Source organism: Pantherophis guttatus, chromosome 3 (assembly GCF_059756535.1).
Source record: "Pantherophis guttatus breed Tessera chromosome 3, ASM5975653v1, whole genome shotgun sequence".
Classification (NCBI taxonomy): domain Eukaryota; kingdom Metazoa; phylum Chordata; class Lepidosauria; order Squamata; family Colubridae; genus Pantherophis; species Pantherophis guttatus.
In genome coordinates this window covers 145964086-145987481 of record NC_142065.1, presented here as the reverse complement: position 1 = coordinate 145987481, position 23396 = coordinate 145964086, and the positions used below count along the sequence as shown (strand labels likewise).

At 36.5% G+C, this 23396-nt stretch overlaps 1 protein-coding gene across 1 annotated transcript; it reads left to right on the top strand.

Moving 5' to 3' along the window:
* Positions 1 to 637: 637 nt before the first annotated feature.
* On the top strand, positions 638 to 16252 carry SSR1 (signal sequence receptor subunit 1). The gene is made up of 8 exons (XM_034429103.3): positions 638 to 1060; positions 6620 to 6738; positions 7751 to 7838; positions 7950 to 8212; positions 9439 to 9515; positions 9957 to 10035; positions 10832 to 10925; positions 15211 to 16252. The coding sequence occupies exons 1-8, from the start codon at positions 970 to 972 to the stop codon at positions 15276 to 15278; spliced, it is 879 nt and encodes a 292-aa protein (XP_034284994.1). The 5' UTR covers positions 638 to 969; the 3' UTR covers positions 15279 to 16252.
* The last annotated feature ends 7144 nt before the right edge of the window (positions 16253 to 23396 follow it).

Genomic DNA, 23396 nt, shown 5'->3' with positions numbered 1-23396 from the left:
ATTGCATACACACACACCCATATGTATGTGTGTATTATATGTGTGGCTCAGTGGCTAAGACGCTGAGCTTGTCGATGGAAAGTTCGGCAGTTCAGCGGTTCGAATCCCTAGTGCTGCGTAACAGGGTGAGCTCCCATTACTTGTCCCAGCTTCTGCCAACCTAGCAATTCAAAGGCACGTAAAAAATGCAAGTAGAAAAATAGGGACCAGCTTTGGTAGGAAGGTAAAGCGTTCTGGGCGCCTTTGGCGTTTAGTCATGCTGGCCACATGACCAAGGAGACGTCTTTGGACAGCACTGGCTCTTCGGCTTTGAAACTGAGATGAGCACCGCCCCCTAGAGTCGGGAACGACTAGCACATATGTACGAGGGGAACCTTTACCTTGTTGTATTAAACTTCTTTTTTCTTCAAGGGTGGCTTACATGATATATACACCAGCATGTAAATAAATAAATACAAAAATAAATATATATTTTCGTGGAACAAATCTGCCAGCGTGGTGGTTGTTTTTTTCCGAAAGCCCCGAAATTTAAATGCTACCGCGACCTCTACAGTACAGCGCAGGGCAAAGCTACGCGCGTGCGCTGCGCGAAGATCGCCGAAGGTAAAGAAATGCGGCGTAAAGGAACCAGCAAGAGCGGAGGAAGATTACGAGAGAGCCCACTGCGCATGAGCACCTGCGGACAGCCACGCGTTCTTGAGGAAGCCTCCTACCGGGGGAGGAGGGGGGGGGAAGACTTTGAGTCACGTGCCTCTCCCTCCTCCTTCCAGGGGAAGACACGTCTGCCGTACCCCGTTCCGCTGGAAGAAAAAGGCGGGGTTTAACCGGTCTTGCGTGCCTGCCCGGTGGCGTCAGGACGTCGCGGCGTAAGGAAGGCGGGACGTCGGCCGGATGGAAGCTTAGCGCCATTGCTTAGTGGCAGGAGAAAAGTAGAAACTGCCACCGAAGGGCGCTAGTTGGTTCGCGACCATGAGGCGGTCCCTGCCCCAACTGTTGGTCCTCGTGCTGCTGGCCTTCCCCGCCGTCCTCCTCCTCGGCGGCGGCGCCCGATCTGGCCCAGGTGAGAGAGAGAGAGACAGAGAGAGAAGGAGCGAGGGCTGAACCGACACGACTGTCGGAGGGCGACCGTTGCAGGCTGCCGTTGGCGCGTGGGACGGGGCGGTGGGTGGGGGGTCGCCAGTTTGAAATGGGAACGGCGCGTGAGGAGATTTCTCGAGTCGGTGGATCGTCGGAAAGCGGGAGAGACTCCGCTCCGCCTCGGTGCTCTGTCCGTGGTCTGGGGGTGGTAGTGATGGTGGTCTGCCCAGCACCCCTCCCCCGCTCGGGGCTGACGTGTCAGATCTCTCCGCCGACACCCCTGATTTTCATGAGTAACTTGGAACTTAAGTGTAGTTAAAAGTCTGGTGCGGCTTCTGCTCGCTTGTTGAGGGCTGACAAAAGTGACACGTGCTTAAGCCGAAGGCGATTCCCCCCCACCCCAAACATACAAACACACTGCTTTAATTGTTGACAGGAGTGTGTGTGTGTGTTGCTTAACGCCCCGATATTGCTGTGATTGCTTTTTCCTTCCTTCTCTTGAAACCGCATGCAGTTTCTCTGAAGTCATTGTGCTCGTCTTTAGCCCGAAATCGCCCCAGAAAACTTAAATAGTAATTCAAGTAAGGTACCGTTCTGGCTATTAAGCAGCTATCAAATAGCTTCTGTCGATTTTTTTAAAAAAATAATTAAAAAAGATGAGAGGGGTTGAAATACAAATAGCAAATAGAAATAATGTTTTCAGGATTTTAGCCAACAGTTTGTTGGGTAGGTATTAAATACTCAAGCAATTTGTTAAATTCTTTTCATCCTAATAGAATTTTTTTAAAAAATGCTAACTTGTACTTTCTGTAGCATTTGCACTGTTCGGTCCAGTTTTCTTGAAATAATTTTAATAACTGGCACCAGTTTGTATATTATGAAATATGGCAGTCTTAAGAATTCTATTCAATATCAACCGAAAAGCAGTATTGCTGCAGGTGCTTGTAACTAATACTCTAGGCATGCTGAGAGGTAGCCTGGGCAAGGAGGTAAAATTTCAGAAAAAGTTGCTGAAGTTATGTGAATTGAACCTGATTCCAGTACTAACTCATATTCACTCTTTGGTATCGTGTTTCCTGAAAATAAGTCCCTGCCTTATATTTTTTTGAACCCTGAAATAAGCGCTTGGCCTTCTTGCCATGCACTCAAAAGCCCGATTGGGCTTATTATCAGGGGATGTCTTATTTTGGGGGAAACAGGGTAGTTTTGTCATTCTCCAGATCTTTTGGACTATATTTTCATTTTACTGGGCTAACATGGTGGCTGTGACTCTGTAGGGTAATACATCTGAAGGAAAATAAGGTTGGAGGACAAAGTGTCTTTGCCCTGTTGTCAGAGTTAAGCTCTTTTTGCACATGGCTACAGTGTCAGTTACTATGTATTGCTTACCTGAAAATGCTGACAACATGCTATGTGTAGTCTCTTGCAAATTATTTGTAGTTACCTAAACAACATAAAACATCTTCCAGACCTTCACTTTTGTTTAAAAATAGTAAATAACCCATACAGGTGCTGTAATGTTGAATAGTTGACTTTGTGTTATATATGTATACGCATATGGAGAAGCAAAAGCATAATATAACACCATTCTGGAAGCAGTAATAAATTGTTGAATGAGCTAAACCAATGACTAATAAAGCAGTAGAGTTATTTCTTCTTATGACATAGCAACTCTGCATATTATATGATCTCAATTTTTTTTTTTTAAGTAAAATGCTCTTAAAATTGAACTCAAGTCTTGGTGACAGTGTTGTTTTCGTGGTAAAGGTGTCTGGTTCCTTTCTCTGCAGATATTTTGTTTTTCAATCTAGCCTCCAGTCTTGGATTTTCTGGCAGTCTCCCATCTAGTTCTGATCTTTCTGCTTTTCAAGATCAACCAGGGTTGTCTAGGTGTAGCTGCAGGTGTCTTATCATGAATATTTTAACTTTTTGCTGAATTATATATCAGATATCAGAGAGAGAGAATTATTACAAAATTGGGTTTTATATATACATATTTTTACTATGGGCAACTTGCCATGCAGGTTAATATTTTAATTGACATAACCATCACAGCCCAACATCTTTTCTATTTATCATATGTACATTTATTGGTTCATTATTTTTTTATGTCAAGGTTATTGGCTGTTCTCGGGTCAGACTATGGGGTCAGAACTTTGGGAATAAAAAAAAGACTTAAGGGAGTAGAGGTCACATTTAAAAAATCTTAGTTTTGCCTAGGTTAAATAGGAATGCTGACGAAAATTTGCTCAGGGATTTGCTTGAATCACTGTAGTTATAGTAGAATACCTATATTATGTCCTTTAGTTATTTTCCAAAGCAAGCTCTTCTGACTGAGAATTAACTTAATACCACAAATGAATGCTAGAGGATTTCATTTTCTTTTAGCCATCAAACATTATTCAAGCTTTTTTCCCCTTGACAGTAACTATTTATACCAGAAGAGTAGAAGTTACCAGAACCCTAAATTTTTGAGACTTGTCTGGCTGCCTTAATAGATGTTCAGTATCCTACATTGTGATGCCACATCATCATTCTTTCTAAAATACATACTAGAGAGGCTTTTTTAAAAAATCTGAAATGAGCTGAAGATTTAGATGCCTATTCTGCTTCTTTGTAGAAAAACATTAAAGAATATTTGGTTCACACAGTAACTAGAAGTAAATAAATAAAATAGTTTAATCTGGGAAATAAAATATTTTACATATTTCAATATATTTGTCCTTTAATGCTTTATTAGGGGTTTTACGAAAGCTCAGCGTTTTGAAGCTACTGCTGATATATGTTAGGTGCTGTAAACCGCCCAGAATACTTTCCAAATGAGATGGGCAGCAAATAAATTAAATAAATAAATAAATTTAATAAATAAATTTAAATAAATAAATGTTCTGCTCAATACATTGAAAATTAAATTATTGACCTTCAGATTTCATTAGTCAAATTGAAATGTACTGAAATTTTTCAGCAGTGCCTGCTTGGTGGACTAGATTTTTTTTTCAAATTAATGTCATAAGAGAAAGGGAAATTTGATTGTTTCTTTTCCCTATAGACAAATTTGCTTTGGCCCCTCTTATTTGAAGATGTCTTGAAATTCTTTATTGCATTTTTTTCATTTAATGCTATGCCTAATTTTGGCAAACAAGTTCATAGGAATCATATTTTTCTGTACATTTTGAGATCGTGAAAAGGACACCCTCACAAAATAGTTATCATTGGTAGCTAATGCCTAATTACATGATATATATATATATAATAGAAAGTTTTAAAAACCATTGAGCTAAAATTTTTATGTTAAATAATTTTTATTTTCTAAGAAAACGTCTGGATTATATGGCGCTTAGAAGCACTATTGGTCATTTGAGCTGTGCTTGAGGCTGATCTGAAGAGGTGATGATCCATCCCCTAAAAAGTTATCCTTGGATCTAACAGTTTAGTCCTGTACAACTTTTTTCTCCAGCCTTCTTTTTAGGGAAAGTTGTTGGGAAGGTATTAAGTGCACAGTTTAAGGTCCCTGGGAAAAGCAGATTTCTGGAGTCTTTTTAGTCAAGATTCACAGTGGACTATGATGCCAAGATAGCATTGGTTGCACTGGTGGATGAGCTTTGGTGATGTAGTCATCGTTGTCCTCCTAATCTTTCAGCAGCTTTTGTTATTTAGTATATTCTTCTGGACTGCCTTAGAAGGTTAGGAGTAGAAGACAGCAGAATAGTGGGTTGCGGTGAGTCTCCTCCAGGGCCAGTTCCAGTCAGCGTTGGTTGGTAGGGGCAGAGATTTCTTACACGGGTGCCTCAGAACTTTGCTTTCTCCCCACTCCTGTTTAATACTCAATGAAACTTCTGGGCAAGGTCATCCACTGGATTTGGTTGAGGTTTGTTCAGCTTTAGCTCTCAGTGCATAGCACCCTCTCTGAATAGAGTTGGTTAGAGTTACAACTTAGGAGTCCTCCAGAATTCATAGCTCAGCTCAAAGAGCACCTGGCAGTCTTTTGGGGAGGGGGGGGAAGCTTTAGCACAAATCCACTTTCTGCACCAGTTGTGTCCATTCTTGAGCCAGAAGACTATTTTTGCTGTCTCTCATGCTTTACTCATTTTACATTGGATTATTGCAATGGGGTTGCATAGAATTTATCTTGAAAAATACTCTGAAATTTCAGAGAATGCAGCTGTTCTGGGCAATGTTAATCCATGCTACATAGGTATTGCGCAAACTATATTTGGATCCCAGTATGTGTCTAGGCGGAATTCAAAATGCTGGTTGTCACCTTTAAAGCCCTAGCTGACAAAGGACTAGATTACTTGTGGGACTGCCTATTTCTGTGCATTTCAGTCAGTTTCATCAGATCTGACAGGCTAGATATACTCTAGCTCCTTTCTATTAAACAATTTCATCTGGTGGGACCTGGGAAACACGCCTGCTTTTTGGAAAAGCCGTCTCCTTGAGATTCAGACCTTCCAGAAGGCTTTGAGGTTCTGGCTATTCCTCCTGGTCTTCTAGAAGGCCTTGAAGACCTGGCTATTCCTCCAAGTACTGAGCTTGGATATCAGAGGAAGCCTATATAGGTATGGTTTTGTTATGGATACCGTTTGGGTATGGTATCTCAGTTACTGTATCATTACTGTATTCTTGCTTTTTGTTTGTTGCTGGAGGTTTTATTGGGTAATTTTGTGGATTGTTGTTTGCTATCCAAAATTGGATATGTAAAATGGGTAGCCCATATAAAATTTCCAATAATAGTAGTAACAGTACTGTGTTTCTCCAAAAAGATGACCCACCTTGAAAAGAAGCCCTATCATGTTTTTTAGCGCATGCAATCAAATTAAGCCCCACCCACAACATTAGCCCTAATTAAGATCCCACCCACTCAGGGGGTGGGGCGAGGCACACAGGTAAAAAAATAAGCTAGGGTAGGAATGGGGGGGGGAGCTGCCCTACTTACTAGGCCTCGCACACCCTGACACCTGCCTCGCCTTTTGTGGCTGCTTGCCGCCACTTGCATGCATCGCCCCGGCTTCCGTTTTGCCTTCAGATGCCTGCTGGAAGGTATCTGCAGCCTATAACGGAGCTCCAGATTCAATTCCGGCATTCCTGGTTGCTGTCATTTATGGGAAGCTGGCAGGGAATGTCAGAAATAATGATCTCATGACCATAGCTGATTGCCACAGTATAATCGTGAGCTGGGCACCAAGCCGCTACATCACAAACATGTTCCCTTGGGATGCTGTGACAGCCAGAACCCTTGAGCTGTCATAAGCCCCACTTGTTCAACATTGTTGTAACTTTGAATGATTACTGAACAAATGGTCCTAACTCAAGGACTATCTGTACTGTGAAGTCATTTCAGTACTGTAATTTCAAACTGCAATAGAACTACAGTAACATAAATGAAATAATGTAGTATCTTGTATAATAATTACTACTTAAATATATATTAATTGTTGCATACTTTTGAGAGTAGTTTGATTAAAAAAAAACTGTTGCTCCTTTTGAATTGTTTTCTAGTGCTTTTTCCAATTAGAGCAAACTTTCATTCTCATGTCTCTAGGTTCTGGCTTGCTTGTGGCTGCCCAAGATGCTACTGAAGATGAAGAAGCGATAGAAGATACAGTAGTTGAAGATGAAGATGATGAAGCTGAAGTTGAAGAAGACGAACCCACAGAATTGGTATGGCTACAACATTTTTAAAATTTCATGCTGATGTTTCCTATCAGCACTATTTGAACAATAGATAGGTTACCAAGAATGTTAATATTGTCACAATTGTTTGTGGGGCCCAACTGAAATAGAATATACTGTACTAAGTAATTTTCCATAACTAATATGTCACTTAGTTATTAAGAAGCATTATGCAGCTATAGTGAGACAAATATAATTATACATATAATGCCAAATGTTATAATGTAATAAATCTAAAAGTCTGATTTGATGAAACAGCATTAAATATGCTTTATGAGTTTAACTACTTGGGTTCAATTACTTTACAATGATTTCTGATACAGAGGTAGGCAGTACTCATAAAATAAATACCTCTTAATAGAGTTAAATATAATTAATTTGATCCCATTTGGTTCAGGAAATCAATACTACTTTTAGACCACTGGCTACTCAATTTGGATTACAACCGAGTTTTAAGGAACCGCTCAATTAAATGCTAATATATTCAGTGTTATTGAGCTAACTGCAGCAAATTTTCAGTTTTAACAATCTTGTCATCTGGTTTAGGAGTATCTAATCAATTTGACTTCGTTATAGTCTATGCCTGTTTCATTACAAAATATGTACCTAGATACAAAATATGTATCTAGGGCTAGGCCAAGGGTTTTCAAACATTCTCCAAAGAACCTGTCAAAAACAAAATTTCTCAGAATCCCTGATGACCAAGTAGAACACTGTTATTGAAAATTGGCTACTTTTGGATAAACTTCTTTTGAGGGATCCTTTGGTTTTCACCAAATCCAGTCATATTCTTGTGGAAATTTTGTGTTGTCCAAAACACAGTTTGAAACTAAAATATCATTTTTGTAATTATATCTTTAAAAACCGTATGTTTGATGGAAATTAATGTTTTTGTATATTGAAGTACTTTTATGTGGGAATATACAATAAAACTTATATATTCTGGGTATTCATTGCTTCACTGTTTCTCATAGGCTTTTCAAACATTATTTTATATTAGACAGAAGAGAAAGAGGAAGATGACCTATCAGGAGAACCTAAAGCATCACCTAATGCTGATACAACAATCTTGTTTGTGAAAGGAGAAGGTAAAACATACTTTGAATTCTACATCATGCCAGCTTATTTTACCTATTTTGTTTTTTAAATTACAATTTAAAAATGAAACACTAAAGATTTTCATTCTTTCCCCCTCCTAGATTTTCCAGCAAACAACATTGTGAAGTTTTTAGTAGGTTTTACTAATAAGGGTACAGAAGACTTCATCATAGAATCACTAGATGCTTCATTCCGGTATCCACAAGATTATCAGTTTTTTATTCAGAATTTCACTGCTCTTCCTCTGAACACAGTTGTTCCACCACAGAGACAAGCCACATTTGAATATTCCTTCATTCCTGCAGAGCCTATGGGTGGCCGTCCCTTTGGACTGGTTATCAATTTGAATTACAAAGATCAAAATGTAAGTGAGGATATGGGATTTGGCTATCTGTAAGGTAAAGATATTCGTTTAGTATTTGTGTTTTTGTGGCAATGTCACCTGATATTAATGTAGAAATTGGTCGGCTAGTTAGTCTCTCTTAATCCTTGGGGATCTATGCTGCTAGTTCTGTTGTCTTGTATAAAGATTTGTGCTGCTAGTTCTGCTATCATGTATTAGGATGATTTTTGAATATTATAGGTTTTGACTTGTTTTGTAGCCTATTTGGATTAGATTAATAAAGATATTATGTTAGATATTAGCTACATAGAACAATGCATTTTGAGAAAGATAATAGGACAGTGCATTTCAAAATTCCATGTTTGCCTCATCCAATAATATCCATGTCAGTTTATCTTTATGTTTGCATATTTCAAATCTTCTTTTGATCACTATGGAGGCATATTTTATTGAGAGTATTTACTGAATATTCTATTTATTACTTCTTTGTTACTGTATTTTCCTCACCTGACCAGCATTCCAGTAGAAAGTTTATTTGTTTTCTTAATCTTATCCAAAACAATTTCTTAGTAACTGCTTGAAGAGAAAGACTGTTTTAAAAAGTCAAAATCTGAGGTATTAAGAGCTGCTATTATAAGGCAATACTGTACAACCTGTAAGCCTCATTCAGCATTCAGCTCTCTCTTCAGGCTAAAAAAATACATCACTAGAATTTGATAGTAAGCTGCTAAATAATGTTCAGTCTTCCACTAAATTAAGAATATTAAACATCTACTAAGGTCAATGTAGTTATAAACCTATTCCATTCACCAAAAATAACTATTGTATTTTAATATTTAGGGGAAATATTAAAATGATTTGAAAATCTTATCTTCTATAGTGATACGAGTAATTCTCTCATTGAAACATTTGACAGCTGAAAAAATAACTTTAAAAGTTTGACTGCAAAAAGATTGGCAATCTCGAATAGTTAACAAATATTATTCATACTTTGCATCTGTATCTATGTCTGTCTGTCTATATATCCAAGTATAAATATAGGTATAGTTATACTATAAATATAGGTATATAATTTATTTTGCAGAAAAACTAGAAACAAGTGCAAGGAATACACTTTTTTTCTGGAGTCACAGCAGTGACTCAGAAAAAGCCACAGCAGTTACTAAGAAATTGTTTTGGATAAGATTAAGTAACAATGCCATCTGATGGCCTGAATCTGATAGCCTTTTTAATATGTTTCATTTTAGGGGAATTTCTTTCAAGATGCTGTTTTCAATCAAACTGTTACAATTATTGAAAAAGAAGATGGATTAGATGGTGAAACGTAAGATTAATTATTCTGCTAACTAATTTTTGTAATGGTGATAACCAGATTTTTTATTCTATTATAAAAGAACATACATATTCATTTAGGTTTTGAAAAGGTTAAGATTTTCCTTGTTTTTTAATCACCAAACCCTGGAGACAGAGAGAGAAAAATCAACTTGCTATCACAAACACTAAGAAACTATAACATTGTACATCCTTCATTATTTGTATATTAAATCAAACACTGATTGCGATTAGCAGCTGGTTGTCTCACCAAGGTTATTTAGATAGTGATATCATATATTAATTTATTATAGAATAATCCAGGCATTCCAACTATAATTTGAACTTGTTGGCCCTAAGAAGTGAATAAGGTCCTTAGGACTTTGAGTTCATTAAAAATGTTTGCCTTAAAAGGATTGAAATCTTATTAGACTTTCCCATCTTTCTAAATAAGGATCTTTATGTATATGTTCCTGGCGGGACTTGGCCTACTTGTCATTGTTGGTCTACATCAATTGTTGGAATCTAGGAAGGTAAGTAGCTATTTTTAATTAGTCTTCCCCCTGACCATAGAATACTGTCCTTGTTTCTTTTGAGCTGAGAGGATGGTCTAGCATTATGTGGATTGGTGTAGGACCATGAAATTTGTATTCCTTACTCCAGGACCTCCAAGCTGTGGGCCATGGCCCACTTTGCAACTGGGCCGTGAAAATGGCTGGCAAGCGTGAGTGCACGCGTATGCGCATATCCTCACTCATGCAAACCATCCCCTCTCCCCCCACCTCCCCACCTCCAAGTTCGCAAAGCTGTAAACATTGGAGAATTCTGCCTTACTCCAAATTCCATAGAAGAATGATGATGCCATCTGGCTTGCTAGTGCTTTCCTTAACAAATCTTTAATAAAATGTACATACAGGAAAATTAAGATAGGCTTAATTAGAGAACTAATTGTATCTATGCTGCTCAGTGCTGAAAATACTGAAAAATTCAGTCAAGTCAACACCTTTTTGTCTAAAAATTAACCGTTACTAGAACTGTAAAAAATATTACAAGTTGAATATCTTCCACTGACATCAATAATTTAATAGCCACAGCATTTCAAAGAAGCCTTTTTATATTTGAAAGATATTTTAAATGATAAAGAAACGATGAAAGGGAAACAATAAAATAGCTATTATAAAAGTGGATTTCTAATTAATATATCTGTTTTAATGGTTGGATAATGCTTATTTCATTTATTGGGTATCATGCCCAAATAATTTAAGTCTTTGTTAGTGACTTTATAGATGATAATATTTTATTTATTACTTTTGTTTCTAATCCCCTCAGAGAAAAAGACCAGCTCAAAAAGTAGAGATGGGAACCTCTAATCAGAATGATGTTGACATGAGTTGGATTCCTCAAGAAACTTTAAATCAGATCAGTAAGTATCAAGACAGGTTTTCCGTGGTAAATTTATTTACATTATAAAAAAGTGTATCTCTCAGTGGAAAATTGACTTCCAAATTGACTTTTTAAATACATTAGACTGTTTTCAGTAAATGTATTTAATGGCAAGTGCAGTTGGGCAAAGCTTTAGACTATATTCAGTGTTGAAAAAATGCAACAGAATTTCCTGTTTTCCTCCCCTTTCCTTTCCTTTGTGTTTTGGAGATTTCCCTTCTGTCAAGAGCAGATTTAGAATGTTAAGATTCCATTAGTCAGAACGCATCATTAGTGGCATTGTGTCTATCTCTGTAATTCCACAACTATTGATGATGTAGCCTCTGTAGATTTGAGGACATTGTGGGTTGTTAAATTTTGCTGCTTCTATTTAACTCAAAGATAAATTCAAATACATTACATTTTTAAAATTCTTATAAACTTTGTTAACATTTGTTTTGTTTGTTTTTCTCTGCCTTCAGTGCAAAGTAGAAGAGGTGAGATACACTTTACTGGGTTGAGGCTTTTAAAATTTCACAGAGAATTTGTTCCTGGTGATTGATTAGATAATAACTGCATGCAGTGATAATACTAAAGTTTGATGGATTTCATCAACTTTAATACAAGCTTGGCAAATAGCTGCTGCATATTTTGTTGGAGTATTAAATAAATCTTATTATCCAATTAGACATTGAAATATTTTGACCTTAAAGTAGATCATTCCCTCTTCCAGTCTTGTTGGACTACTTTCAGCATGCTTTTGGAATACCCATCCCATTCTTTCGGCTTCAAAATTATTTCTGTTCATTCTAGAAATTATATAATGTTATGAGATTTACTTCTGTGTTTTTTTGAGCATGGCCATGAATTACATGCTTGATATATGCCAGCCCATTACTTTCCGATTACTTAAGTAAGCCTCTTGCTTACTTAAGATGGAACTATATTTGTCAGACCAAAAGGTGCCTTTTCAAGAGGCAATTGGACTTTCTTGTTTTTCTTTGAAGACGTTTCGCTTCTCATCCAAGAAGTTTCTTCAGCTCTGAGCTGAAAAATCATCGTTGTGACAACCATGACCTGGATGACTGAGAACCTCCATAGATATTTGTCAGACTTGCATCAGAAATTAATATGATGAAGGAAAGGGCCAAGAAATATATAGGTTAATAACCCAAGGACGTAAATTATAAGGTTGATATTATAGTCCACTACACTTTTTTTCTGGGCTGTATTAAAACTATACTGATTGAGATGTATCAATTACATCCAAACTATTTTGCCTTGGATAGTGTTGGACTTCAGGGTTTCTAGCTAACAGATTTCTAACATTTTGTCAGCAACTGCAATTGGCATCTTCACAGGCACCTTGCTTATGTTGTTGGTGAAATATCAGGAAATTTGTTATCTAGAACAGGGGTGTCAAAGTCAAGGCCCCGGGGCCAGATCCGGCCCATGGGATACTTAGATCTGGCCCACAGGGCCGCCCTGGTAACAGTGAAGGATCGGCCTGCAGTGCCTCTGCCAGCGAAAACAGGCTCCCGAGCTCAGTTTTTGGCTGCGATGGCCTCCTGCAACCCTCTGCCAGTGAAAACAGAGCTTGGAAGGGCCCTTCCCGAGCTCTGTTTTCACTGGCAGAGAGTTGCAGGAGGCCGTCGCAGCCAAAAACTGAACTCGGGAGCCGTTTTTGCTGGCAGAGCACTCGGGCCACCACAGGCGCCCCGACATGAGTGACATTGAGCTGGCCACGCCCACCCCGGCCCCCCGAGGTCAAACAGCCCTGATGCGGCCCTCAATGAAATTGAGTTTGACACCTCTGGTCTAGAACATGGTCATTAAACCTTGAAGTCCAACAGATACCAGTTATGAAAGCCTACACCAGTATTTTATTTTGCTTTTCTCTGAAATGGTACATAGTAGGAAAATTGCATACTTCACTGGCTGACAGCCATGTTCTTTCTTTATTTGTATTTTTAAAAAAAACAATCAAATTGTATAGTTCAAAATTTTATTTCTACAAGTAGTTGTCAATTTATAACTACAATTTAGCCTGGAATACGTGGTTGTGACATTGTGGTCATTAGTTGAATTACCATGTACCAGTCTTGATTTTATGACTGTTTTTATGATGGTCATTAAGTAAGTCATTGTGTCTGTTAAATGAAATATGTGGTTGTTAAAGTGAATCACATGGTCATAAATTTGAATTGGCTAATCCAGTGAGCATTTTTATTGGAAATCAGAAAATGGCAAAATACATTGAAAAATGTTATATCAGATCTCTTCTCTAGAGGAGGTAAAGGAACTTAAATGTAAGTGTAGTATATGCCCTGAATAGATTGTTTTAAAATATAAAATATTTTAAATATAGACTGCTATATGCTTTCATTCAGTGCAAAGCTTATAAATAGTATGCAATGATAAAAGTATCTCTTAATGTAGTCTTTCATTTCTGAATTTTACATACTGTATTAGAATTTAAATGACAGAGAAGTTATTTCTTCAGGGAAAGTAATATGTATTGCTGTAAGACTTACTGTTTCTTAAATAAAGTATAAGCTAACTAAAGGGATGATAGCTTAGTGAAGGTTTCATCAGCAGTGCTCTTCATGTATTTAATTACATTTCTTGTGCTGGCAGAAATGCTAAGGTGTAGGAGTTGGAGGGCATCAATTTAAGGAAGGCTAGCTTAATGATACTTACTGGCAAAATAACAGAGGCAGGATTCCCTTATTTAATTTTTAAGTGCATTAATGTACCACCTGAGCATAATTCAGAATTAGAAATCCCCTCTGTAATGTTTTATTTAGTTTGCTACAGTGTTTAATATATAATTTCCTAATGAAAATTCAAAATTTTCTTTTAAAAAAACTAAATAAAATCACTAACAATTTTCAGAAATTCTGTGGCATATTTAACATTATTATCTTACATTAATTCTATATTATGAAATCAAGGATGTTAGTGTGTAGAAATTCATTATGCATTTTGAAAGATTATAGAAAAGATTTAGGTTGACTGAACTTGGTATTTATGTTTTTGTTAGGCTAGTATGTGGGCAATTAACACAGAAGAAAAGTCTCTAACGCTGCGTTAATTGGTGCAAAACATCAAATAATTGGTTGCTCCCAGAACTAAATTAATTAGCACAGCATTTTCTGTGAGAGAATCCTAACAAGCAGTGATGAAGTTGAGTATATGGCTAGGCAAAATACTGGGTAATAGATAAGAGTTATAAAAACGGACAGAATGCAATGTCAAAGTAGGTTTGGAGCAATTTGGTTCTGGGAGTTAACAGATGGAATTAGATAGCTACTCCTGCAGTATGCATCAACTTTCCTCAGGTTATCAGAAAAAGACTGCTATCATATTTAGTCAGCATGATTTATTCTGCTAATTACAAATTCTGCTATTATTGCAGCACCGTGAATTGCCAACTTTAAGAAAAACTCAGCCCAAAAACTAATTGTGGCTAGATAAACAAAAATACAAAATTATAAGATGATTGGTTGCATTCAGACTTCTGTTCAAAATGTTATGTGGCTCCTTGAATATTGTCCCAAAGGTGTTTTTTCAAGAGGCAACTGGACTTTCTGGTTTTTCTTTGAAGACGTTTCACTTCTCAGAGCTTTTAGCTTAGAGCAGAAGAAGCTTCTTGGTTGAGAAACGAAACGTCTTCAAAGAAAAACCAGAAAGTCCAGTTGCTTCTTGAAAAAGCACCTTTGGGACAACCATGACCTGAATGACTGAGAATCTCTATAGACTCCTTGAATATTAATTTGGCTTTTCCAAAAAAGTGTAATATGTTAGCGTACATTTTGTTTGCTCCAAGTGACTAACAATATTTTGCTGTATTATAGCATCCTTTTTACTTAGTGCAAAGTATAGATAGGTTATTCTCAAACATATGGATATGAAGATTATTTTTAGAACTGGCTGCAGTTCTGAGCTACAGAGGAAAATAGGACATCATGCATTCTTCTTCCTGATATTCACTTAACATAGAGTATATTACCCCTGTTGAAGGTAGAGGAAATGAATTGGGCAAAAAGACTTGACTCAGTGCTGTCCCATTTCCAGACCAGAGCAAGCACTGGATATCTAGTTTCCCATTATTTTAGGTATATATCAGATAGCAGTTGCATGTTCCTAACAAGTGCATACCATATTTTTGAGTGTGATGTTTGCATAATATTTTTTTAAATAAATACTGTATCTTTTGTCTGCCAAAGAATGTTTCTTTAACACATAGCATTAAGTAAGGGCTGTTCATTTTTTTAAAACTACAGATAAAGCTTCCCCAAGACGGTTGCCACGCAAGAGGACACAGAAAAGATCAGTGGGCTCCGACGAGTAAATTTTGTTAGCCCAGTCAACCTTTACTAACCCAGCCATCAAAACCCTCTCTAGTGTTTGGCTTGAATTGGGAGTTGAAATATGCTGAAAGCCATATTGACTGAGGAGAATACTATGAAATATTTGGACTAAGCATTTAGTTGTGTTCAAAGAACATTGCTAAAAATGCACTTCAAGTTCCTTTTAAAGAAACTTTTAATTGCAAATCATTGTGCTTTCTGAAACGTGCCTTCAGAGTCTCTTCATAATGCTGATTTGTCATTTGCATGCTTTTGTTTCTGATTCTTTGTCACAAATGAAAATGTCATTTCCCATCTTGTTCTAATTGTGTCCTGTTATACAAGGTCTTTATGCATTTTCTTATTTAGTACTTGAGTCATTGATCTCACTCTTTGCTACATGTATGTAACTATTTTCAGTACGCACGTTGAATCTCTCATAAAGCACTGAATCACAGTTTTGTATTCTAAAGGCACAAGCAGGAATAACTGCTTTTAGCAGTATTTTTTTAATGGCTGCTGATGTGATAAAGTGCATAGAATCTGAGATCCCAAATGTCCTTGCATATATGTCCAATACTTTCTACAGCAGCTGCAGTTCTGAAATTTGGGTTGTGTGCTCGTTTTTGACATCTGTCTTCTTTTGATTGCAATATAACTGTGCATTTGTAAATGTTGGAAATATTACTTCAGTCAAGTGTTTGACTGTGAGTTTTGAATGCTAGTTCAAATTGTTTAAAATCGAGCCTCATCAGTATAAATTCAGGGATTCTCCCACCATTCAGAAACACAATCATGGATAACAAAGTCTGTCAAATTTCATAGATAAAGCTGGATATAAGGTTTGACATACCTGAAAGTTTCTTTGGATAACAACTTGTAAACCATTCAGCAGAATTGTGCTCTTCTGTTTCCCATATTTGATTGTATATGAAACAAGTTTTGAAATGACAGTAAAAATGTAACTTACGTTTTATTTTTGTATTTTGTGGTGCTTCTTTTCTTTTGAAGTCTTAATTTCCAGTTAGCTTGAGTATTTGAGAACCAGAAGCTACATTAATTCCATAATTTGTATTGTTTAATATTGATCTCTTTGGTCTGTAATAACATGAATACTGCTAAAATATAATATTCTGTTATACCAATGCAATTCAGTACCTAAAAGTAGGGTAGAAGATTAGAAGCAGTATTAAAGCAATGTGTTAATTCCTAATACAGTGGTACCTCAGTACTCACAGTTAATTGGTTCTAGGAGGTATGATTGGTACCAAAAACAATGAGTATCAAACAATTTTTCCCATAAGAAATAATGTAGTGAGTCACAAGGCAGCTGATACTGACAAGTTCTAGTTAGTGCATTGAGTACCAAACAAACGAGTACTGGGACAAAATGTTCACATCAAAATGCATTGAGTACCAAATCTGATGAGTTTCAAAATAGTTGAATACCAAAGTGCCACTGTATTTGATTCTTTTAACCTTGGCCATGGAGCAAATCAAGCAAGCAAGAAAGCAAGCAAGGATTCAGGATATGACACTGAGACCTAATACTTTTGTATCATCCTCTCAGAAGATACTTCAAGGACTCAACCAAATCTTGGAAGACTAAGTTATTTCATCACTTACATAAAATAGCCAAAAATCCCTGGTTATCCCTATTTTACTCTTCTCCTCTAAAGAGGTACTTACTTTAAAACTAATAATTTGTATTGCTCAGTGTTCCATTTAGCAATATATTTTCTCTATCACTCAGATAAATTTACTGAATGGACTTAAGATCATGAAGGTTGCATTTTAATTATATATTATCAAAATGCTTACTTCTAATTATTAGAATAATTATCTGTATTAATAAAACTGCTCACTGTGCATAGTAAATGAGATGAACAGTCTACTACTAAGGATTATTGAACAAAGTTGACAGTTCTGTCAAATTAGTAGTTTTCACAGAGGCGGAGAGATATGTTTATCATTCTCTATTGCTAGGAAGGAACTGGTAAGGCAAATACAGGAATGAGAGAGCTCTCCTGACTAGAAACTATGCATTGTCCATCTCTGAAATAATTACTCATGAAGGAATAGGACAAAATATTTTCAAATTCCTTTTTGGTGAAAAAACTGAATTTGTAAGATAGTTTTCTGTATTAAAAATAATTATTGTTAACCACACTAAAATGTAGAATTATTTATTTCTCCATTAGTAGAGAGCTTTTGCAGTCTATAATAACAAAAATACGTGTACAGAATTTTGCAAGATTGTGGGTAAGAAGATCCCACTCAAATTTAATTGAGTGCACATTGCATTAAGCTGAATTGTTCATTTGTTTTTGCATTAATATGATCTGTCAATTCACTCTAAGCTGATAATTATCTAGTCTAGGTCTGGGTGACATTTTGATACTTGGGACAGCAACTTAGACAAGCATGTATGTGAAGTGGATGAAAGCGTGGCATATGGACAATGTCTTGTTTTACAGATTTTTTAAAAAATCTATATGAAGTCTAGGTTACATGTTTATATGAAATTGTGCTGCTTTTCTTTTCAAAAAGGATAAACTAGGCTGTCAGTTGTCCTGGACAGAAGGGATTGAATGTTTTAGTCTCATTAAAATCAAATCAACTGTCCCATTAGTCTAATTAAAATCAACATATTTATTGATTTTAATGCAACTTAATCTGGATTTATACCAATCTACTTTAAACAATCTTGTTTGTCAAATTCTTCTTGCTGTTTTAGCAGGGTTTCTGCAGTTGAAAGCATCAGGCAAAAATCATAATACACTAGTTAATTTATTATTATACCAGAGTGAACTATTAAGCATAGTTCAATGGAGTTTTACTTGTGGAATACTGGTAGAAGTTTTAATTTATGGTTCACATATAAAATGTTTCCTTATTTAAGAGCATATTTAGAACAGTCTTTTTAACTGATTTCTTAACATTTCTAAATTGTTTAATCTTTTTTGAACAACACTGGTAATTTACATGCTCAAAATTGCATGATAGTTATAAACACTATTAATTTAAAATGAATTGAGATAAGTAATAGACAACGCCAAAAGTTGCAACTACTTTAAAAAGTTATATACAACTATTGCTTTTACATCATTTTGGAATTTAATCTGAAGCCTTACCATGAAATAACTATATTTAAGCTGGAGGAAGTACCTACTTACGGTGTTGTAAGCTTGACATGCTACTATTTCCAATATCCTTTGTATATCCTACATCCAGGCTAGAGGTCAATATAACTTACTAATCAGCTGAATCTTGATCTGTTGACACCAGTAGTCTAATGGCTTTAAATGTTTAAATCTTTTCCAGATGATTCCCCTGGCTTTAATTACATAAATATTACACAGAAATTTCATACAAACCAGATGGTTTTTTTTAAACAACATGCTGTACTTTGAAGAAATCAAATATTCTTAATATTGTACTTTTGTTCTTATTAAGATTTGTCTCTCTGAACTACCACTTAACTGGAATTACAAAACGGCTCTATGGAGTGAGATTATTTCACAGTGTGAAGACTCTTAATAATAGCGTGTCCCACATAGCTTCCCACAAGAATTTGTATCTACTGCATGATTATCATTGCTCCTTTCTGGTTCCCAGAATTAGCTACTGATGCAAGCTCCTGTCAGGAATGAAGAATGGTAATAAGATACCCACAGGACATGCCTTGTTGTTTAATACTGTGGAGCCTTACTTTGGATACAGTTTTACCAGCGTAAAGCAGGTTCCATCCAAACTTCCATTTTGCATTTCTTTGCTCCTTTGGGCATAGAGAAAATGATTTGCTCCATATCTTACTTTGTGTTAAGGAAAGAACTCTGTGGATAAGTTTTATTCAAGAGGTCTTGCCTACTAATGTCATCTGTCTGTATTCATATGTGGACAATTTAATGTGTGAGCTAAATTAGGTTGTCTATTCTTAGAGTTAAATTTTCCCTCTAGGTGTACAAAACAGATAACTTTCCTGAAAAAGTTGATGTAACAATTACATGTGAAGATTACTTCTAATTAAAACCAATTAATTGCATTTACAACTCTGGTCTGTTGAACCTGTATAGATTGTGTTGGGGAAAAAAGTTAACATACTTCCCTGACAGTAGACTGGTATCTGTACAACAAAGTCAGGTCTCTAAGCCAAGCCTGTTTCATGATGACTTCATAAATACCCTGGAAGTCATGGATATTCATGAAGTCCATATAGATTTAGCTACAGTATGCAAATTCTTTTCCATTTCTTTCAGGGCTTTTGTTTTATAAAAAAAAATTACACCAGTCTAACCTATACCAAGAAGTACCAATGTTAACCAGCTCTAACTTTCCTTAGGTGTTTTTTGATATCACCCATCACTGTATCAAAATAATTCCAGGGATCATTCTTCCTCAACCTCTGATGCCTTTTTAGCTGTATTTGTGTCATAATTCCCATATGTTGGCTGAGAAGTATGGAAAACCCCACATATCTAGAGAACACCAGGTTTGGGAAGGTGGTGACCTATAAAAAACAGAAATGAAATGGGGAAGAGAGCCTTGCTGGTCATGTTTTGCTGCAATTACTGGGAACAGCAAAGTATCAAGACCAACCACATGGTGGGGCTATCTAGAAGCAAACTTGAGTTCATTAAACCAAGTTCAAAGAGCTAGAGCAGCCTGCAGGAGCCCACAGGATTACTTCCTCTAGCATGGCAGAAGTGATTGGTTTGGAAAGAGAAGGGCAATGAGCCAGACTACTTGTTTGGGATTAGGTTTCTTGAAGATAGAACTTACTCAAATGCTCTTGAGATAATAAGATTTAATGTTGCAGACTACTTCAAATGTATGTATATATGTGATTATAATAGTTGCTTCCTTATATTGTATGTTCGGGTCTTGAACCAGTAAGCATCAATTTATTCTGACAATTTTTTTTACTCAATCTGTTTAAATTATCAAGAAAGCTACTGTCTTAAAGCCTGAGGCCTTACAAGTAGGAATCTCCACAAGGCAGTGGTTCTTTTATATGTAGCTGCTTTTATCAGACAGCAGCTGGTAGTAGATTTTGGCAGAAAGGTTTTTTTCTTTCTTTTTTGTTAGAGTAGGATGGAGACACATACACTTTTCTACAATGAAAGTATTCACAAATCTAGGCCTACCAGCTCCCAAACAGATGCTCACTTCATATGTAATATTGCGTTTCTATTGATGCATCTCTCCGTTGCAATCAATTAACAGGAATGTTTGAAATCATTCTTCTGTTGCCACAAATCTGTATTTCCAAGGCCAAATTATTTAGCAAGCTGGGTGGCATAGAGGTTCAATAATAAAATAAATAAAAAAGTCATGCCATACATTTTCAGAAGAACACATAGCATTAGTAATCGCTCTTAATTGAACCATATATGGGGGAAAGGTAGGTGGCTCTAAATTGCATTTTAATATATTTCTCGGCTGTTATTGGGTTTCCTCAAAAAACAGATCGCTCCCCCTCCCCAATTGCCACATTTTGTTTTAGGTCACAAATGTTACTGAATATTATACATAACATTTATTAGAAAAAATGTCCTTGAGGCAGCATGCAATATTGTAAACTAATTATCTGGTGCAGAATATAAGTGTAGGTTTTTTCCTTCTTAGCTGCCCTTAGCTAAGAAGGAAACAACAGGCAGTGTACATGTCAACAATTGCAATATAAATCTATATGTTACACAATAATGAAGTTAGAAGAAAACACTGCCGCCCTCCCTAATATGCATCACCAGTTTTGTTGGCTGGTGCTTCTACCCCCATTATTCTCAAAATGACATTTGTTTGGAAGTCATGTTACAGGAGAAGGAAGAACATCTTAAACTGGTCAAACAATTATTGAGCAAATTCTCATGTGTTTGGTCTCGGTGAAAAAAATAAAAAAGATTTTTCTTTCTGTAATCTGTGACTTGGAGTGAAGTAGGGATCAGAAAAGTCCTTTTGAAAGACATAGTCCATAAAAATCTTAACTCTTGGCGTGCTGTACCACTACATGCAGGCATTTCTCTGCATCAAGTTCTGCAGGACAGACAAAATAAATAGAATTTTCTCCTGTTTTTTTTTTTGCTTTTACTTCTCAGCAAAGAGAGCCTGCTTCAGATACAGAGTTATTCATAGAACTAGTTATTTAATGTCTACTAGAGCTAGTATGATCTATTGGTTAAGATGCCAGTCTAGAAACCAGGAGATGGAGTTCTAGTCCCATTTTAGGCATGACTAGAACTCACAGTTTCTAACCTGGTTGAGTGACTTTGGACCACTCTCTCTCCCAGCCCAAATCACCTTGCAGGGTTTGTGGGGAAAATAGGAGGCAGAAGGACTGTTATGTATTGTTTGCTGGCTTGAGTCATTTATAAAAATAATAAAGGTGGGATAAAATTTTTAAAATGCACATCATATGGTAGATTTGTTTCTCTTAATCTTTCCAGTTCTCCTCAAGGACTCAAACATGGATGTCAGAAGCTTCACTGAATTGAAACGAAAGTTGTGCTTTCACTCTAAAAGCTCACTGAATTTAGGGTTAAATTCACTAAATGGACATGTGCTGCACCCGTTTGCAGAATCAAACCTTTCCGATGTGTTGAGTGACAATTCCCATCACCCTTTGATCAGCATGACATTTCAACTGTTGGTTTATTGTACCCATGTCACCCTTCATGAGATGGGTGGCAATATAAAAATGGTTAAATAAATAAATAAGCTTTCAGCCGCTGCTTAGGAATTACGGGAGTTGTCCACAGCTGAGGAGAGTAATAGATTGAGGAAGGTTGACGTACAGAATTGGGTTTTCAGACAAAAGAGCACAGGATCCCTTCTCTACGCCAGATGAAGACACCTATGCATTGGCTCCATTGATAAATGTGAATAATGATATCAAACTCTTTTACACAAGGTTTGGGTACTCTGGATTCTTTTTTGTATAAGAAAAATCATGTTAGCTTTTTAAAACATTCCAATAGTATGACTGTGGTTCAAAATGGTACAGTATCCAACAGCTTCTGCATCTCCAGAACATGTTAAAGGGACATCTATAGCAAATAAAAAAAGTGTTGCTCTTTGAATAAACCCGGTTAAGTGATCTGAGTTGTTTTAGCTAAAAAGTCCTGACCTATAATTGACCTCATATACTGTATACAAGGAGAAACTATACAGGTAGTCTTCGACTTACAACCACAATTGAGCCCCAAATTTCTGTTGCTATGCAAAACAATTGTTAAATAAGTTTCCCCATTTTATGACATTTCTTGTTACAGTTGTTAAGTGAATTACTGCAGTTGTTAAGTTAGTAACAGTTGTTAAGTGAATCTGGCTTATCCATTAACCTTGCTTCTCAGAAGGTTGCAAAAGGTGATCACATGACCCTGGTAACAGGATCAAAATTTGGATGTTTGGAAACTGGCATGTATTTATGATGCATAAATACATGCCAGTTTCCAAACATCCAAATTTTGATCATATGACCACGGGGATGCTACAACAGTCATAAGTTTGAAAAATGGTCATAATTCACTTTTTCCAGTGCTGCTGTAACTCTGAATAGTCACTACAAATAGAAGTGGATAACTATGTAAAAAGTACAGAAAAAGTACAGAACTTGGCTGATCTAAGAGGCTAGTTAGGGTTGGACCTGCTTAGTATTTGGAAGATAATACCGTGTAACTCCAATATCCAGAGGCTGAATTCAAGGTGTAGGGCAGTTTACAAGAGAAAGAGTAGTCCAGAACAAAAATCTTGCTATGTAATAACAGGCACATTCCACATTTTGCTCTCTAGCCATCTAATTATCTTTGTTCCTTGAGCTGCCTGGATCAGCCTTGTGTCTGAACCAAAGCTTTAAGCATCTTACATGCATCTGTTCCATCTAATCCCCAATAACTGGGGCCTGTGTTTCAGAAGAGTGGGGGAGGGAAAACGCCGGTAGCATTCCCAAATATGCTGCCTTCTAACAAAAGGGAAATCTATGCCATAAAAATTCTTTACATATCCATTTAAAATTATGGAATTGGTCAGCAGTAACATTATGGAAAATTCACGTGGATCCATAGTATTTTTATAGGACAAAGGTACAGGAACAACCTGAAGCCCAAACCACAGAAACTCTC

Bases quoted from the DNA above. Each gene is read 5' to 3' on its own strand.
- SSR1 (XM_034429103.3), top strand. From the start codon at position 970: ATGAGGCGGTCCCTGCCCCAACTGTTGGTCCTCGTGCTGCTGGCCTTC. The intron at 6,739-7,750 runs GTATGGCTACAA...ATTTTATATTAG, and splicing joins AAGACGAACCCACAGAATTG to ACAGAAGAGAAAGAGGAAGA. The intron at 10,926-15,210 runs GTAAGTATCAAG...TTAAAACTACAG, and splicing joins AGAAACTTTAAATCAGATCA to ATAAAGCTTCCCCAAGACGG.